This window comes from Rhodnius prolixus, unplaced genomic scaffold (genome assembly GCF_049639745.1).
Source record: "Rhodnius prolixus isolate KJV_2025 unplaced genomic scaffold, Rpr scaffold_11, whole genome shotgun sequence".
In the NCBI taxonomy this organism is placed as follows: domain Eukaryota; kingdom Metazoa; phylum Arthropoda; class Insecta; order Hemiptera; family Reduviidae; genus Rhodnius; species Rhodnius prolixus.
In genome coordinates this window covers 4,142,785-4,162,708 of record NW_027411625.1, presented here as the reverse complement: position 1 = coordinate 4,162,708, position 19,924 = coordinate 4,142,785, and the positions used below count along the sequence as shown (strand labels likewise).

Genomic DNA, 19,924 nt, shown 5'->3' with positions numbered 1-19,924 from the left:
GGCACCCATCTTGCGGATAGCTTTGTCATGTCCAAATGTTGATGCAAAATATCATGTACCCGTTCATTCGGGATGCCCCCAGCACTAGCAATCTCACGCACCTTCACTCTTCTGTCATCCATCACCATATCATGGATTTTATCAATGATTTCTGGAGTAGTAACCTCAACAGGGCGTCCAGAACGTTCAGCGTCACTTGTGCCCATATGGCCACTCCGAAAATTTTGAAACCTCTTATAAACTGTTCTAATCGAAGGTGCAGAGTCACCATAATGTTTATCAAGCTTCTCTTTAGTCTCCTGAGGCGTTTTGCCTTTCATAAATTAGTGTTTAATCAACACACGAAATTCTTTTTCGTCCTTTTTTTGAAAATCACTCGACTTCCTCGATTCAAACGAATGCCAAACACAAAGAAATAGACCGATCTGGCTGAAAATTGGTGTGTGTTCTTCCAAGAGATGCTACTAACTAAACATGACCTCGATACGCGCCAGTGGTGCTATCTCTCAGAATTTGCACGGACTTTTCAAACGACCCTCGTAGTTTAGTGGTAGTGTATTGAATTTAAGATATGAAAGATCTCTGGATTGAGTTCAGCTTTAATATTCTGAATTTTTCTTCTACAAATAGCCTCTTCAAATCACTGCCATGTGCCGTTACTGGTTAGACAGTGTTATCTTTACCAAGAAAACGCTGTTCCGGTATTGCACTGATAAGACCGCAGAGGCTAACCACTTTAAATCAATTAAAAAGCCTTCTTCTTTTTTAACTATCACTACGAACTATGTAAGGCAGCGTTTCCCAATGTTTTTCGACTCGCGTACCACTTGGTAGTAAATTATGCTGATTTGTACCACTTCGTAAAAATGATTGTATTTCGTGAAATTTCTTATTCCGAGTGTGTTATTTTACTTATTATCTTTATTTGTATAGAGATACAATGTATATGTTACAAAGGAGTTCAAGTTCATGTTCATTGTAAAGTGTAAGATCTTAGTTTTAAAACTTCTTTTTAATAATTAAAAATGGCGTACATGTTTTTCTCATCAAGATTATTAATTAATTTACAAAGTTCTTCTTTAGGATTACTATATTTGTGCCCAAATCTTCTAAATTGATTTCTTTTAAGCATTCAACTACCTCTGTAAGTACCAATTAAATTTAATGTTGCTTGGATAGAGCTTACTCATTACAATCAGTCTCTTTAAGCAGATCTTTACATAGTTATCATTTAAGTTCTGTCACATGATAATTCTATTAAATTTACTTCATCTTTTATTGATAATGATGTAGCTTTTTCTAAATTTTCTTTTTAGAAGGGGTTTGAAATCCAATTGTCATTTGTGTTTTCGGTTTTTGGAAAATACTCAAGAATCTTTCAACCAGGTTCTTCAAATACTTTTATACCTCGTCTAGCCACCTCAAGGCAAAGTGGCACATCGCTCCTCTCACAGGGCTTGCTCGTTTCAACCCATTCTTACAAGACACCCGATTGCGCTTTACCAATTACAAACTAGAGCAGCGTTGGACGAAGTGTATAAGCCTAAAAGGAGACTATGTTGAAAAATAAAAAAGGTTTACCCCAAAAAATTAAGTAGTTTTTATATTTGCACGGACTTTTTAAACGATCTTGATTGATGAAAGTGTCATTAAAGCTGTATTGTTTATCTGCTCAGACTATTTGGAACCCAGTGCAAGGCACTTTGCAAGCGAAAGTCCAAGCTCAATGCACCTGAATGTTCAACCATACGCGTACCATGTTATCAGTATTGCATACGAAAATTTAGTATTCTGTCGAAATTATTAGCCGAGTTATTGCTGTTGCAAATATTCTCTTTCAGGAACTCTGGAAGAGGACTAGGTTTTAATGAAGGGGAAAAGCAGATACCAGATGTAGGACTCTGGCTTACCCTGCTTCGGAGACAGTGTAATCGGTAGAGGATAGTTCTGAGAGAACTGACATGGACATTGAGCCCTAATTTATGAATGACCCAGACGATGAAAAAAAAAGACTACCTTTACCGGATATATTGGGATAGGATATTGTCTCTTTATCGATCATACTGTCGTCACTTATAGACACAGACATTCTGTGTGCTGATATGAATCCAGTGCCACGTCTATACAATCAATATTGACGCACCAAATACAGTCAAATCTTGAGAAGACGTCAAAGAAAGATGTCAGAGAAGCGCTTATACGTAGTTGAGATAAAAGAAACGGCAATGTTGACATCCGTCTTTACATTCTTTCAAAATTCTTGCGTCCATTTCAACCAGTTACCTCGGCCTATTAAATCTTGTTATTGAATTTTCTCAATATTCGATGAATTTAAATGCAGCCAGAACATTTAACCCTTCAGCCGTCACGTCGGGTCATATTGACCCAGCTCATACTTTCAAGTCTTCTATTTTAAAATCTATAAGGGCTGGGCTCGCGAAATTTTTTTATTTATCCCTTTTTGACGTACTTTGATTGAGATGGCATAGGAATTTTTCCCGCCGCCTGCTGTACAGGCGCGAACCAGCAATTTTGACCCGAGGTGACGGTTCGTGTCATTCATTTCTTAGTGTTTTGACCCAAGGTGATTCCTTGAGTAACATTTTTCTCCTCCAATAAAACTGTTTCCGAAGCAAGTAATTCTTTAATTTTATTCAATAAAAGGATTTTTTTTATTGTTATTGCTAATAATAATATTGTACGAGTATCAAAGTGGCCTTCGCCGAGGGGGATGTAGCTATTGTCCGTGGAGATTGTTCTGGGAGTTGAGCGACCGAAGTCCATCGCGGTCCACCACTGTATAAACAAAAGGCCAGATTCACCTGAGCCGGAGAAGTAAGGTTCTAGTTCAAAGTGGCCGCCGAGGGGGATGTAGCTATTGTCCGTGGAGATTGTTCTGGGAGTTGAGTGACCAAAAGTCTATCGCGTTCCACCACTGTGTAAACAAAAGGCCAGATTTACCTGAGCCGGAGAAGTAAGGTTCGAGTTCAAAGTGGCCTTGCCGCCGAGGGGGATGTAGCTATTGTCCGTGGAGATTGTTCTGGGAGTTGAGCGACCGAAGTCCATCGCGGACCACCACTGTATAAACAAAAGGCCAGATTTACCTGAGCCGGAGAAGTAAGGTTCGAGTTCAAAGTGGCCTTGCCGCCGAGGGGGATGTAGCTATTGTCCGTGGAGATTGTTCTGGGAGTTTAGGGATCGAAGACTATCGCGGTCCACCACTGTATAAACAAAAGGCCAGATTTACCTGAGCCGGAGAAGTAAGGTTCGAGTTCAAAGTGGCCTTGCCGCCGAGGGGGATGTAGCTATTGTCCGTGGAGATTGTTCTGGGAGTTTAGTGACCGAAGTCTATCGCGGTCCACCACTGTGTAAAAGCTAAGGGAGCGACCCCAGTGGGAGTGGGGGTAGGATTTAATGCGTATATCACATATAAAAATAATGCTCAACGTAAAAATATAAATTTCAAAATGGGCCGACGCTCCTTCGTCAAAAGTTTGGGGCATCAATTATTGCGAAACATCATTATCAGAAGGTCGCTGAGCACCGTGATCCCACGGAATTTGAAGGTGAGTACCAATATGTATCTGCAAGAAGAAGGCGCAACAATTCTTCCGATTGCAACAAATGGAGAAGACATTCCTAACCCTAAAAAACGAAGAAGATGCCACATATGCCCTAGTACAAGAGACAATAAATATCCTACTTTTTGCAGTAACTGTAAAAATTACATATGTAAGATACACTCAGTAACTATTTGCACTAACTGTAGAAATAATTGTAATTAATTAACTGTTTTAATTTTAATTGTGAACTGTAAATATTTTCTCTGTTTTTCATTACATGCTAAGCAGCACCTCATTTAGAAATTACATCTTTATGTTATTGATTTTTTTTTTAAATTTGTATTTCTGTTTTATTAAAGTATAAATAAATGTTTTGTCTTCGATTTCTATTCCCTATAACAGGATATTAGTTAGTTTTCCTTTTTATTTAATAGTTTTTAATGCTGGGTCAATATGACTCGAGGTGACGGCTTATGGCGCTTCACATAAGGTGACGGCTCAAGGGTTAAGTGAAATTTTAGATATTCGCTAAGTAAGCGACCTGTACATTCGGCGGACAAAATTCTTTTACTTTGGTAATTGATATCTCAAAATAGAGGAATATAATGTAAATATACTTACCAAATAAGCGTTGGTACTGTTGGAATCCGCATTGGGGTAAGGGGTGTACACGGCTAGCGCCACGCAATTGGCAAATATTGTTAGGAGAATCAGGTACTCAAAAGGTCTTGACAATTGTTGATAAGGAATAAACTGCAGTAAACAATGTGGCGTTGTTTTTTTTACAGTAAATGTATTATTATAATTATTAGCTGCCCGTGAATGTGCAACTGAAGCTCCGCAAGATTATGCAATTCTTGATGGACACACTTGGTTCTATTCTAAGACTGTGGACCTCACCAAAAAAGAATGTACCCATCGTGATTCACCAGCATGTCAGAAAGGCGATGATAGAAATAACATGAGCAGCAAAAGGTACATATCTTGGGTCAGATGATAGATACAAGGCTGGACGTTGGGATACAAAGAGTTGTATCTCATAGATACAACGAGGCGACCTGGCGGTTAACCTTAGGCTCCAAACCTTTATACAGCGTTTCGTGCAAAAGTGCCCGAGAAACCATTTAAAAATTAGCTTTTACAAAAGTATAGTCGCCTTCTGGAGAGGTACAGTTCCCTGACCTCAAATGAAATCGCAAAATAAACCTTTTGTACGCAAGTACCATCTAAATCAATGCGCGATAAAACTACTGGCTTTGAGGAACTGAATTGGCACGTTCAATTGTAGTTTTTCCCTTTTTTTACATAATTAAGTGAATGCGTCATTAAGCGTCATTTTACTACGTTTGATTGGATTTTATTTGAAATTAACCGAGTAACCGTTATTATAGGGAATTGTGACTTAAAACATCTCTCTAAAGTATCGTATATACACGGATGTACCACCTTATATCATCAAGAAACATTACTCATAGCATTGCCAATCCGGAGTCAATTTGACTCCAAAAAAAAATAGGAATGGTCTCTGTTTCCCCCACATCTCATAGCTATCCCAAAATGCTCTTAGATATGTTATCCCCACTCTCTCACCATTCGATAGTCACGAGCTGAAGACTGAAGACCGTGGAATTCTTACGTTTCTTTTTGCAGATTAGTTTACTTGAATCATAAGAGTCATTTTAGACTCCAGATTGGCATTACACGTAAATATATCGGAGTCATTTCGACTCCTGATTGGTAATACAAGTAGATTTTCTGTTATTATCTTGACACCCAGATTATTGCCTAAATTTACACAATTTTCATAGAAAGTATCAAGGCACCAAAAAAAAAGCCTCTTTCTAGAATTGATTTTCTGTCCGAATTGCAGCAAAAACTTGCAGCGAATTGGGTAATTTTCGATCTGTGTCGAACAGCGCACAGTAATTGAAAAAATAGTAAATGTAATTAAAAAAAATGAAAAAGTCCCTGATCAGAAGGCAGTCTAGTCAGGGTTCTAGAAAATACTGAAATTACTGCGATCCTAAGTTGAAGTTAATTCCTTCTGCGTGAAATGTTTTAAAGCCGATTTGTGGACAAAATTTGTTTTTTTCGTCCTTAATTCCTATTCTTTCTCATCCTTTGTTGCAAATTTTATTATTAAAATTGAAATCAATGTAAAAAAAAAAGATAAAAATAAATTATGGAATCAATATGACTCCATATTGGCAATAACTGACTAAGTTCGAGCATTGACAATGCAGAGTTTTAAAGAGTTTCGCATTCGCTTTTTCGAAAAAGGAGAGTCTCACAAAAGAGCAGCTAATAACATATCTAAATGGTTATCTTAAATGGAAGCCAATTATAAATTTTTGTAAATACGCTTGGAACTTCTGTCATAATTATCTAATTCAATCAAATTCTAATAAATAATGGTACAATACAATATATTCTATAATATTTTTGTGATTTTAAATTATAATCAAAGTTAAAAGCAATTTTGGAGATAATTAACTATATTATTGTCGGCTTCAATCTCGCGGATGGTCTTTTGGATGCAGTGTATTTGTCTTTTATTTGTCATGTTTTAAGAATGAAATTTATTTTGTGGTTATTGCTTTTTCTAAAAATAAAGGGCTTTATTATTATAATCCTATTATTTTCCGGGATTTAAGCAATCCGCCTCCTACTCGCTATAAATCCAGCAATTTAGTGGTTAGTTCTAATTTCTGATTCCATTATGGCTTAATATTGATGCCTTCAAAACGGTTTATTAATATTAATCATCTTATTCACATACATCTCTTCTATTATCTCTCTAACTTAGAAATTTCTAGCTAGCTATTCAGTTGTTAAAAAAAGTGGTATTGTCAATAATCCCAGAGTTTAGAATTGCTGCAAATCAATGAGCGCAACGAAGAAAGCAATAAAATTGAAAGTTCGAGCAATTAGCAATGCAGTGTAAAAAGCATTAGGCGCCACGGTAGCCGAGCGGTTTTAGAGGCGAGACCTGTAAAGCTAATATGTATTGTGGTACTGGGTTCGATTCCTGGTCACAGGCCTTGGATTTTATTTAATGGTTAATAAAAGAAATTTACAGTAAAGTATGTTTGCTAGTCGCCTCCGTTTACGACACCTAATTTGGTAGTTGGGCGTATAGCCTGCCTGAAAAAATAGGCATTACTTTATTTTATTTAAAGCATTGCCAAACTTCTGCCACTTCTTAAGAACTCTTGGCGCCCTCGTTATACCAGCCTAACACACCTTCAACATTCAGCTAGCACCTGTAGAGAGTGAATCGGATTTGCATACTCCTGCTAAATTCTTAAAATAGATCATATAGAATTTGCGTTCATTTTGGCTATATAACAACCAACTGTATGTTCTTTGCTTGGTTAAAGGATACTTCCACTCGACTATGTCGATGCAGAGTTTACGAAGAGGATTCTTGAGGGTGAGACAGAAGAGTGCCCGCTGTGGCCGATCAGGTGGTGGCTTGCCACCACGTCTGACCGGCCTCTTCGGAGTCTGCTTGTTCACATTGTTATTGTTGTTGTTATTGTTGTTGATGTTGTTGATGTTGGGGGCGCTCATCCTCGAGTTTAGAGCTGTGTCCCATCCACTTTCCGGACCCCCTCTCAACTCATCACAGTATGACACTGAAACAATAAAGACATCTTATTAGTAGTAATAAAGTTTATTTAAATGAAAAAAACAAAATACAAGGTACAATATTTTTGAAACAGGACAAATAAAAACTTTAAACGGCATGGTTTCTACCGTCTGCCGGAGTTTGAAACATATATTAACACAATTAAGAAAAAAAAGTTGAAATTAATAATTTTACGTAAGTAGAAACATTTTAAATGCAGATTTGACTAAGAAAAACAGGAAAAGAGAGAAAATACATGAATTTTCAAAAGTTCATTCACTTTCATGAACGTACAGAAGCTTCTCTCAGATGACTACAAAATCAAGAAACAGGTTCATTGAGGAATTTTCCTCTAAACTTCCATGAATGAGTTGCGTAATGGATGAACTTGAGGCCAATTTATACCATTCATCACGATAATCTTTCTAGAGAGAACTGCCAATCGAATAGGCGACACGGCAGGGGCAGGTAGAGCAACAAAGTGGAAAGTATCCTCCTTCTCCTCAAGATTACATAGAGGGCATTCAACTCCAGGCTGTTGAAGGTCATAAGGCTTATAATTAAGTTTCATCAGTTATCCTCTCAGTTTTAGAGCCCACGAACAAAAGATAAACCATTGAGAGTGTCTAACCCCTCACTGAGTAAATTAGCACATCTCCACGTCATGATCTAACAATTTATAAATTGTATACCTATGAGTAGACCTTGCTCTTTCTTTAAATTTATTTTTTGCGTTCACCCTCACTTGGTCTGCCAAGCTTCCAATCTGAGAACAGAGGGTGGCGCCATCAGTTGTGCTAAAATTGATAGACACCCCATATTTACCAGCCAAATCCCTCGCATCTACCAACCCAGGAGATACCTTCTTTTATAATTTCCTCAGCAACTATCCGAGGATATCTATGAAGATCCATACTCAAAACTTTTCCTATGTACCGGGCATGAAGTTCAAAGGTATGTACAAAAAGAGGATTTAGTCCCGTCTCCAAGTGTAAAATCTACGAAAGGAGTATAATTAGGAAGCTGGAACAACTACCTAACAAAGAACCAAAGAACCCTTTCAACGCTCTCAAATTCGTCTGTACCCCATACCTGTGCGCCATAACAAAGAATGGATCGCGAGACAGCATTAAAAAACCTGTAGCTTTGAGCTTAAATTTACTAGAGAGTCACTGATCAATCTTTTCCACACAACGTTCAAAGCCAGTTTAGAAGAGGCTACTTTATTCTGGAAGTGGGGTTGTAGCGATAATTGTGAAGTAAATGTTACCCCCAAATACTTGTACTGGTGTAACAGTAATCTATTTTCCGTGATCTGTAAAACCACAAGACATCTTATTAATTACATTGTTTTTCTAAAAACTCTTTTTTTTGTAATGGCCAGAGCCATTCTTTCGCAATTATGAAATTACCACATTAAGATACGAAAAGATTATTTGACGCATTTATTAATGTATATGTTTGTGTTCTTTTTAAAGGTGCTCAACATCTAAGGTCCTTCGCACCTGACAATGTTGCTGAATGACACTACACTAGTTCATTCCAAACTAAAGCAATCACTCTACTAAAAAACACTCATGCATATAACTACATTCATCCAAATAAATACAATCACACACATTAAATGTAGCTAAAATACATTTTCTCGTGTACTTTTTATTTATTTATTTGCAACCGTACAAAATATACATCTAGCAAATGTGTATTTACAGATAAACAATTGATTGTGCCACAGAGCTGGCTCAGTGCCACAACCAGGATGACGGGATAAGAGAAACCAGCCAGCACTGGAACTCTCTAGGAACTTATTGGGGTTTAGGAGGCAATGTGGGGTCACGTGGCCAACGCCGCTTTAGACGACGTGGAGGATTGTCAGGAAGGGACGATGTGGATAGTGATTTGGGTGATCAGAGAGAGTTTGCTGTGGAAATTTCAGGAATCGGGTGTGGATTAACTTCATTTACATACGGAATATTGAGATCATGATGGAGGGTGCGGTTGGAGGACATAGAATGGTGCGTTAACGATTCGGCGGAGGACTTTAGACTGGAAAGATTGGATAGGTTGGATGTTGGATGGTTTGGCGGAGCCTCACAATTCTGCTCCATATGTCCATATTGGTCGTAATAGTGTTTTGTAAAGTGTAAGTTTGTTTTGTACGTTCATGGAGGATTTTGGTCTAAGGAGTATCCTTAGTAGTCCGTAACGTCTGTTCAGTTCTTGTCTTTTAAGTCTTGTGTGAGGGTTCCCAGGTTAGACGGCTGTCTAGGTAGAGCCCTAGATAACGAACCTGTGTGGAAGTCGGTAAGTCAGTATTGTTAATAGTTAGTGGAGCGCAGGTCTGTCTTCGTAATGTGAATGTCACCTGTATATATTTAGTAGTGTTAAGTTTAATCCTCCATGTTCTGCACCAAGCTTCTATCTCGTGTACTAATCGCGATTTGTGATGGAATACTTGATATTGCTTGCATCACATTAATAACCTAATCTAGGATAAATACTTATTTCAAACTTCCATAATTATTTACACCACATTCATACAACCATTCACCCTTATGTCGGGATGCCAACCCCGATACATCCTCCAGGATACAGTGGCCGGCAGGATACCGGAAGTACGCCAACCTCTGCTCCGGGATTGACACCCCCACTTCATTAACATCACAATCACTCATCCTGTCTGCTACCTAATCACTAAACAAACCATAACTATTTACAAAGACGGCTCAGAAACAAGACCAGCCTAGTTTCATATTAAGATTATATAAATTTAAATCTTAAGGGTATCGCAAAGCTTTCTTTGTATTGTCTTCATTATCGTCCAGTATCTCTTTCACACTGTTACCCATGATTAAATTCCGCCTAGGTACATTCCATGAATATATGATGGACGGTTCAGTACTATATTGCAGGTCCCACAAATGGGTTGCCGCTCACCTCTAAAGATATAGCCATGGGTTAGCATCGTATGGCCTATTCTTAATCTTGCAAGTATGACTTCTTCGTGACGGGGCTCCCTACTTGAAGTCATCCATTTCAATGGTCTGGATTAATGTGTAGAATAGCGCAATGTGAAATTCGATTCATATAGCCTTCTGTCGCACTTAGATAGCACTAACATAAAATCCTTCTTAAAGCAATCTCTTTGTTTTTTTCTCTAAGATTAACGTGGCTGTGTCTAGACTAGACACTTTCAAATACCTAATCGCTTAATTAAAGTAAAACTAGTGATCATTAATAAGATATGACGCGTAATCTGTTTAATTATTATGAAGATATTAAAATTTTACAACTGTATAATTAAAACATACTATGTGTTGTAGTCCTTAAGAAAAGATGAAAATGTATTCAATAATTATACGTATTATGATTAATTTTTATAAATAAGGCAAAGTAACACTGAGATACTATTGGACAAAGCGGTGAGCAGCAGCTGAATCTTTTCGATCTATCGATTCTATGAAATCGAAGGGAAAGTTGCCTTTGTTCAGCATGTACTGCTTCAGCTTTATTTACATACAAAACGTTTATCATGGGGATATGACCTCGGTAAAAAAGAAAAGAAAAAAGACAGATTCGGCGAGGCTATCTTATTAATAATTAGGCAATACGAGAAACGATCTAATCCACAACAGGATATCAACTACAAAGCAAACGATAGTGTCGTGTTTTCTACTCCTCAGCAGGCTGTTAGAAGAATTAATATTTGACACCCCCGATTCTACACAAAAAAACAGTCTTTTTATTTTTTTTTGTAATGTCAGGAAATAAGATGGAATTGGATGAAATTTGAAATTACCAGCCTTGTGTAAGGACAAATACAGCTGAAAAGACCTCCCCTATCTGATAATCCTCTCACTTGTCATCATACAAGGGACACGCGTTACATCCGCTCTGATATCATAACAAGAACAGTTATTATGCATCAGTACTCTTAGTAAATCTCAATGTTCGATCTTCTAGCCATTTCTAGCAGTAAAGTAAAGTAATTGCCTAATTTTTTCAGACTAGCTTTCATGTCCAAATTAGGTGAATAGTAAACATACTTTACTCTAAATTTCTTTTATTAATCATTAAAAATAAAATCTAAGCTTTAGACCGGGAATCGAACCCACTAAACCAACAATACATCTCAGCTTTGCAGGTCTTACCTATAACCGCTCGGCTACCCATCCTCCCCATCCTAAAGAACAGAATCTGGAAATTAGTATTCATTTTTACTTCCATTGAAGCCATTTCTAATATTTATTTACTGCCAAGTTATTTGTTCGTGATAAAGTAAGGAACACCGAGATTCAGAGCAGAGCTGGCTTTTTACAAGCAGTGCAAACAGCAAAAAAATTCAAGTGGAGGTGGGCAGGGCACGTATCTCGTGCTAGAAACACCTGGACAAACAGGGTAACTGAATGGTGTCCAATGGATAAGAATTGGAATAGAGGTAGGCAGTTCTTAAGATGGAGAGACGAGATCCAGAAATTCGTGGGATCTAACTGGAGTTCCAGGGCTAGAGACAAAGAGGTATGGAGAGAATTGGGAGAGGCCTTTGCCCAAAAATGGGCCTAATTCCGAAAACAGAAATTTATTTATTTTTTTTTTTTTTTGTTATTTGGTTCTATTTTTGTTCTCTATTTATTTTTATTTATTTATTTTATTTTATTTTTATTATTTTTTTTTTCTATGTAATCAGAATTTAATTTAATTTCAGTATATATAAGGATTTATAAAAGAAATAAAAATGAAAAATAAGGTAAAAACACAAAAGGAAGGAAAAATGATATTATTATAATTTATTTTTTTGTAATTTTTGGGAATAAAGGCTTTATTTATTTATTTATTTGTTCGTAGTTTTTTTTTTAGTATAAATCGTAAGTTAGTAGTTGTAGTCTACTTAAAAGTTAATTATTAAAAGTTTTAAAGGCACTCCTATCATTATTTCTAATTAACCCCTTCTTCAATTTCTTATTAAGATAAAAATACTCGCTCGGTACTTAAACAATACCTATTTATTCATCATAATTACGCGTGACTCTAAAAAGTATACGACGGTCGTTTGAAAAGTCCGTGCAAAGTCAGAGAGATAGCACCACTGGCGCGTATCGAGGTTATGTTTAGTTAGTAGCATCTCTTGGAAGAACACACACCAAGTTTCAGCCAGATCGGTCTATTTCTTTGTGTTTGGCATTCGTTTGAATCGAGGAAGTCGAGTGATTTTCAAAAAATGGACGAAAAAGAATTTCGTGTGTTGATTAAACACTACTTTATGAAAGGCAAAACGCCTCAGGAGACTAAAGAGAAGCTTGATAAACATTATGGTGACTCTGCATCTTCGATTAGAACAGTTTATAAGTGGTTTCAAAATTTTCGGAGTGGCCATATGGGCACAAGTGACGCTGAACTTTCTGGACGCCCTGTTGAGGTTACTACTCCAGAAATCATTGATGAAATCCATGATATGGTGATGGATGACAGAAGAGTGAAGGTGCGTGAGATTGCTAGTGCTGTGGGCATCTCGAATGAACGGGTACATAATATTTTGCATCAACATTTGGACATGACAAAGCTCTCCGCAAGATGGGTGCCGCGAATGCTCACGCTTGACCAAAAACGAAATCGTGTGAAGTGTTGCAAGGACGGTTTGCAGCTGTTCCAGAAAAATCCAGGACTTTAAGCGTCGTTTCGTCACTGTGGATGAAACATGGATACATCACTACACTTCTGAGACCAAAGAACAATCTAAACAATGGGTTACCAAGGGGGAATCTGCGCCAAAAAAGGCGAAGACCGTTCCTTCGGCCGGAAAGATTATGGCGACTGTCTTTTGGGATTCGCAAGGAATAATTCTCATCGACTATCTAGAAAAAGGTAAAACTATTACAGGTGCATATTATTCATCGTTATTGGACCGTTTGAAAACCGAGCTACAAGAAAAATGCCCACGATTGGCCCACAAAAAAGTCCTTTTTCATCACGACAACGCACCAGCACACACCTCAGCAGTTGTGATCGCAAAATTAATGGAAATAGGGTTCCAACTCGTTTCACATCCCCCCTATTCTCCAGACTTGGCTCCCTCGGACTACTATTTGTTCCCCAATATGAAGAAATGGCTGGCGGGAAAAAGATTTTATTCAAACGAGGAGGTGATTGCAGAAACGAATGGCTATTTTTCAGACTTGGACAAATCCTATTATTCGGAAGGGATCAACAAACTAGAGCAGCGTTGGACGAAGAGTATAAGCCTAAAAGGAGACTATGTTGAAAAATAAAAAAGGTTTACCCCAAAAAATTAAGTAGTTTTTATTTTTGCACGGACTTTTCAAACGACCCTCGTAAGTACCGTGGCCATTCAACATCTACAAGAACAATCAAGCAATAATAACTGAAGTAGTTTTGCGAGACTAGCGACACTATCGGAAAAAAAAAAAATTACATCGTATCTTTGTCTATGAAGGCTCACAATAAATATAAGATGTTTAAGAAATGTAATATGATGTTTTAGAGTAACTGAATGGTAAGAATTGGGTCACTTTGGCCGTAATGTAACATATTGCCATCTTGGATGGGAGTTTATATATACACATATATATAGTTTATATACGTAGCTACTATGGTATTGGAATTTAATTTTAGAGGTTGGAATACTATATATTCCACGCATGCTCTGGTAGAACTATATTGGTACAAACAAAAGTTTTTTTGATTTTCATAAAAATTTTTTGGTTTTATTAGTTTCTCTCACTGACAAAAGGAGGAAGTAATTACGCAATCGTACGTAATTTTTGGAAATCAACTTTTGAAAAAAAGCTCGTACTTAGTTTATCGTTTAGTTTCTGGTCTAGAAAATGTAACTGATGTTGGTAATATAGTTGCTACATTCGGTTGCTTTATATAGTCTAGACTTTAAATAATGGTTTCCAAACTTTTAGACTTTAAATAATGGTTTCCAAACTTTTAGACTTTAAATAATGGTTTCCAAACTTTTAGACTTTAAATAATGGTTTCCAAACTTTAAGACTTTAAATAATGGTTTCCAAACTTTCTGTACCGTCGCACGTTCTTGTACACACCATAAATCCCACAGTAACGAACAGTGGAACTGCTTGACACAAATCTGAGCTGCCCAATCACCCAGTAAGGATTACTTTTATCAATAACAAGCGCTAAAAGGATTGACAACGCCGGTGGCAAAGGAGATTCTTTGAGGAAATGAGATGGCATTGCAAAGGCAAGCTGTCCTTGTTGGCCCAAAGAAAACAACTGTCGAAAGCCGTGCCAATCTCTTTGATTGCACATAGTGCATAACAATGATAATCGTTCACAATACTAAAATCACGTAAACAATAATTCGTCTTTTAATTTGGATTTAAAATTTAAGTTTAGAAAAACCATCTAGCCCTGTTATGAAATTACTAGTGCACCCAAAAGAACATTATTTACTGCAAATATTCTGCATCTTGCTAGAATCAACCCAGTTGGATGAAATTGTTGACATCTTTGTTATAGATGATAGCTTCTAGTTATTATAGATTGCAATTGCATGTATTGTAAATGCATGTGCAACAACTGATCGATCTAGCTCTATGACAGCCAACAATACATATATCTATCTAGAGAATTCAGTGCAGACGCTAAGGGCAGAAGTTTCATAAAATATTACTTCGTTATAACAAAACTTCTCAATGATATAATACATAATTAAAAAAGTAAAGTAATCGCCTATTTTTTCAGGCGGGGCTTAACGTCCAACTACCAATTAGGTGTCAGTGGACGGAGGCGACTAGCAAACATACTTTACTATAAATTTCTTTCATTAACTATTAAATAAAATCCAAGGCCTAGGACCGGGGGAATCGAACCCTCAATCATAATACATATTAGCTTTACAGGTCTCGCCTCTTAACCGTACCTTGGCGCCTAAAAGACGTAAATATTAAAACTAATATAGCAAGGAGCATTTTGATGAATAAGGCAATATGAAAACGTGTAAACCTTCGACTAAAATTTATGCAGTCAAATTTTCATTTTATATTAAAATATAGTTGTTTTCATTTATCATAGAATGTTTGCTTTATTAAAATGACACCAACCAAGTGAAGTCTTTGGAATGGTGGAAGGATACAGGCAGGCGAAGGAGTTTATTACTTAGGAACGTGCAACATAGCTACAGTATTATTGTAATATGGCCGGCCGACCCATTCGAATAGATAGAAGTGGCCCATTGTTGACTGGGTAAAAACACATTGTACGTGCTATGGCTCAGGGTTTGTATCTTCGGTGAAGTAACCATCATAGTCTTTCGGATCTTAGTCTGAGGTGCCTGCAATGGTGTACTCCTTCCGATCAAATCCCAGGAAATCTATCTAATACTCCTTCAGATTCCAATCACAATTAATCACTAATAAGGGTTACATATCTACAAGTACGAAATGAGTTTAGAATAATCTTAAATAAAGAGAACCTTGAAAAAATGAATTAATTAAACAACTACTGACGGCTGTTCTAAAGAGCTTATTGCCGAATCGCAAGCTAGTACCTAAATGGCATACCAAAAATGAAATGCGTTTCATTGACTACATGTATCACACTAACTAACAACTTATATTATTTTTTCTTTTTTTTTTTTTGGCATTGGCTTTCGCCATACAGCCAGCATCGTCTAGGTACTTATTCCTACAACTAATGGATGGATCAGTACTCTATATTCCTGCCATCCTTATAGCTTAACCAAAATTAAAATCAGGTAATCCTTCTCTAATCATTTTCTTCCATTCATTCTAATCGGTTATAACTTTTTAAATACATTCATATTTTTTAGCCAGCTCTGCTACAGATTTAAGCACATAGATGTTGGTGGAGAATATTATGTCTTCGTAGCGAATGGGTGCATCTAAATACCTGTAAAAGTCGTCAAACATTCTACTACATACTACTACAAAAACTCGTTTATTGAAATTGCAAGGATGGCGAAGTGGAAGATCGTAATGCATGCTGATTTGCTTTTTTCGATATCCACGGAATCGTCCACAAAGTGTTTCTATCTCAAGGTCAAACGGTCAATCAACACTTTTACCGAGAGGTTCTTGAAGAACTACGAAAAAGGGGTCATTCGTGTGAGACTAAACATCAAGAACAAGTGGGTGTTGCATCACAGATAATGCTCCTTGTCACACAGCAATTTCAATAAACCAGAGTTTTTGGCCAGTAAAAACATTCCTTTGGCTCCTCAGCCTCCTTATTCGCCTGACTTGAGTCCTTGTGACTTTTTTTCTCTTCCTTAAGTTGAAAAATCACCTCAAGAGGAACTCATTTTGGGACAGTCGGAAAACATTCAAACGGCTGTAACCGACCAGCTGAAGGCTATTCCAGTATCGGAGTTCGAGCACTGCTATGAGGAGTGGAAGAAACGTCTACAGCGCTGTGTGGCTTCAGAAGGAAGTTATTTTGAAGGTGACAATATAGAATTGTAATTCTTTTTGAATAAAAAAATTTAAAAAAATCAGTCTCATTACTTAATTTACACACCTCGTATAATTCTGTTTTGAAAATTCGTAGAATTTAATTAAATTGAAGTTGACACTGTTTCAAAGCGTATAGATAACAGAAAATTTTATTTTAAATTTTTTGTTAGAACAAAATGTTCCAACGATCTGCTGATTCATGCTAGCACACTAGGACAATGACTATGACTAGAAAAGCACAGTTTTTACTTAAGAAGTAAAATATGGTAAAAAGCATAAATGTCTTATAGACCAAGTCCCTGACTTTCGTCTAATAAAGCTTCTTAGCGAGTACATCAACCAAGGAAGAGGAATATTCTTCATTTTTCTGTGATCATGTTTTGTTTGTGGTTGTATTTTTATTTATATGTGCACTTATCTAGATTGTGTTTGCCTAGCACAAAATATGGCCGGTAATATGGGGCTGCACAAATCATGTTAAATATTTTAAGATATCCATAAATTTAGTGTTTGTTCCTTTTAATTAACTCTTGAATCGTACAAAATATTTGAAAGTGAATTAAGTGAAAAGTAATAGTAAAGTAATCGCCTATTTTTTCAGGCGAGTCTTAACGTCCAGCTACCTAATTAGGGTGTGGAAGTACATACTTTACTGCAGGGGTCATCAACCTTTTACACTTTTAGGAACCCTTTTGGAGCTCAAGGTCTTTCTTGAAGGAACCTCATGTTTAGGTAGCAGATAAAATAGTTTATCAAAGCTTTTTTTCCACTCAAATTCGCAAAATTATTCTTGTATCTTAATCTTAATACAAACATCTTAATAAGACAATTGTATAGTGAGGTATTTTATTTTCTAGAATACATTTTATGAATAATTAACTTTTAGAGTTTATAATTATTAATGCGTCTTGATTGGTGTATTTGAAGCCCGTGACTTTTATCGAATTTCAAGATTTTATTTGATCCATAAAATATTTATTTATATTTATTTTTTACAATCAACTGCCTTTTTATATCAAATCTATATTAATATTGTAATTTATTCTTAAATATTGTATTAATCTAATATTTTAATAAGACAGTCCACTACCTCGTTCCTACATGAAAAATTCCTTGTATAGATGATTTCCATTTTAAGTGCGTTTTGGCTGAGTAAATATAGTGATCACTTGCGGAACCCCTGTCCAACGTTCCAGGGAACCCTAGGGTTCCGCAAAACCCAGGTTGAAGACCCCCCTGCTTTACTGTATCAATATTTGCTAGCAAATAAATTGTAGCCATACCCTGGATTCGAACTGGGGATCTCCCTCTTAAAAAAGCCACGCTCATGACTACTAAATCAACACTCGCTACTCTAGCAGGAATAAATAACTAGTTATAGTTATTTAAGTCTTATCAGTACTAAATTTAGTACTAAAGCTCTAAAATAAAAAAGTGAATTAAGTATTAGTAGGAATAGATGAAGCTTTAAATAATTTTGTAAATTTGTCCAGGAGTTACGAAGTTAGAAAGCAGTGGCGCTTAGTTGCAACCAATAAAACAGAGTTAGGCATTAAGACTTCAATCAAAATTAGTTCAACACACTCTTTACTTAAAGAGGAAATCCATCATCCAAAGAGGAGATCCATTATCCAAAGAGGAGATTCATTATCCAAAGAGGAGATCCATTATCCAAAGAGGAGATCCATCATCCAAAAAGGAGATCCATCATCCAAAGAGAAAATCCATCTTCCAAAGAGGAGATCCATTATCCAAAGAGGAGATCCGTCATCCAAAGAGGAGATCCATTATCCAAAGAGGAAATCCATTATCCAAAGAGGAGATCCATCATCCAAAAAGGAGATCCATCATCCAAAGAGAAAATCCATCTTCCAAAGAGGAGATCCATCATTCAAAGAGGAAATCCATCATCCAAAGAGGAGATCCATCACATAACCACGTAAGTTCTAAAGATTGTAACTGTTATGATTTCTTACAGTTTTATTTTAATAAGATGTTGTATTTTTATTTCAGTGTTTCAGTAGTGTTATTGTTCTGTTATGTATTTACAATATCCAATTTTGGTATATGTACCGCCGAAGCGAATAGTTTAATGCCCCAAATGACTGTTTCGAAAATTTGTTTAAAAATTGATTACTTAGTTAAACTTAATAATATTTTGTATGGTCTCTTATGTCTAAAAGAAAGAAAATTACGTTTAAACTATTCGGCCTAATTACGTATAAGATGAATGTATCATTTCAATTTCTTGGTTTTTAAATTTTTCGTTGTAGAAAGTAGTAAGTTAAATTTTTTACATATTTATTTGTGTAGTTATTTTAATTTCAAACCCTTTTATTGGTTTTATGTTTTGTGTTCTTATTTTATAGTTATTTATTTCTGTTTTATTTTTTTTTGTTAGTATAGTGACCTTAACTCCTTGCCATAAAGATGTAATTCTTTTGTGCTAATAAAGTGATTGATTGCATTTATAATATCCAGGCCTCGAAGAAAGGCAGTAAATTTGTCATAACGTTGGCGTAAAGACGGAGTAGTTGGTTTTTAAATTAAGGGGCGTCAACATTTGAGATTACTGCAGCATCGGAGACTCTTTCCCCCCCCCCCAGTGCACTATCTAGAGACAGTGTTCTCTCTATACAGACAACACTGTCCATAACCGCTGTTCAGAAGTTCCAAGGAAGAGAAAAAAATCTGAATTCAAACCCAGCTCGACCACCAGTTTATTAAATTACATTTATTTACGTACATTTGTTTTCTAAATTACTGTATGTACAACTGTTAATAGTTTCGAAATGGTACAGAAACTCTAGTACAAACAATCGCCATGGTAATGAAACACTTGTTGATCAGGAAATCAAAGCCGTGCGGCTACGGATGTAAAACCGAAGGCCTAAATACATTGTCACACAAATACCTTGTGTGCCAGTAAATCACCTTTATTATTTGCCCAACGAGATTTACAAACTGACTGGGTAGCCTCATTAAATTGCATATTACCTTCCCATCAAATTGTCGCTCATCCAATATGGCCAACAAATATCGCCTGATGTAACGCTTTTATTATTAATTAAAACAATTGAAATCCTACATTAATCTAGATGATTCTTCTTTTAGGGATATCATTATTCAAATATAACACTCACTTGAATTTTCTTTAAAAAAAATCATAACTGTAAAGAAATGCAATCACCAATTAGAGCTAAGAACAAATAATACATTACACAGCAAGAGCATAATACTCTTGCCGTGTTTAACCCCAGGAAGCGTCACCC

The 19,924-nt window shown here is 36.3% G+C and overlaps 1 protein-coding gene across 8 annotated transcripts in view; it reads right to left on the bottom strand.

Moving 5' to 3' along the window:
• Positions 1-19,924, bottom strand: part of Ca-alpha1D (Ca[2+]-channel protein alpha[[1]] subunit D) — a 438,304-nt gene that overhangs the window by 127,747 nt on the left and 290,633 nt on the right. For all 8 annotated transcript variants that reach the window (XR_012461446.1, XM_074138318.1, XM_074138321.1 and 5 more), the window contains 2 exons: positions 6,949-7,201; positions 4,185-4,290 (listed from right to left, as the gene is read on the bottom strand). Coding sequence is in view for 7 of the 8 variants with exons in the window: in XM_074138321.1 (XP_073994422.1) it covers positions 4,185-4,290; positions 6,949-7,201 (359 nt within the window). In the remaining variant the exon portion in view is untranslated. The remainder of the gene's footprint in view (positions 1-4,184; positions 4,291-6,948; positions 7,202-19,924) is intronic.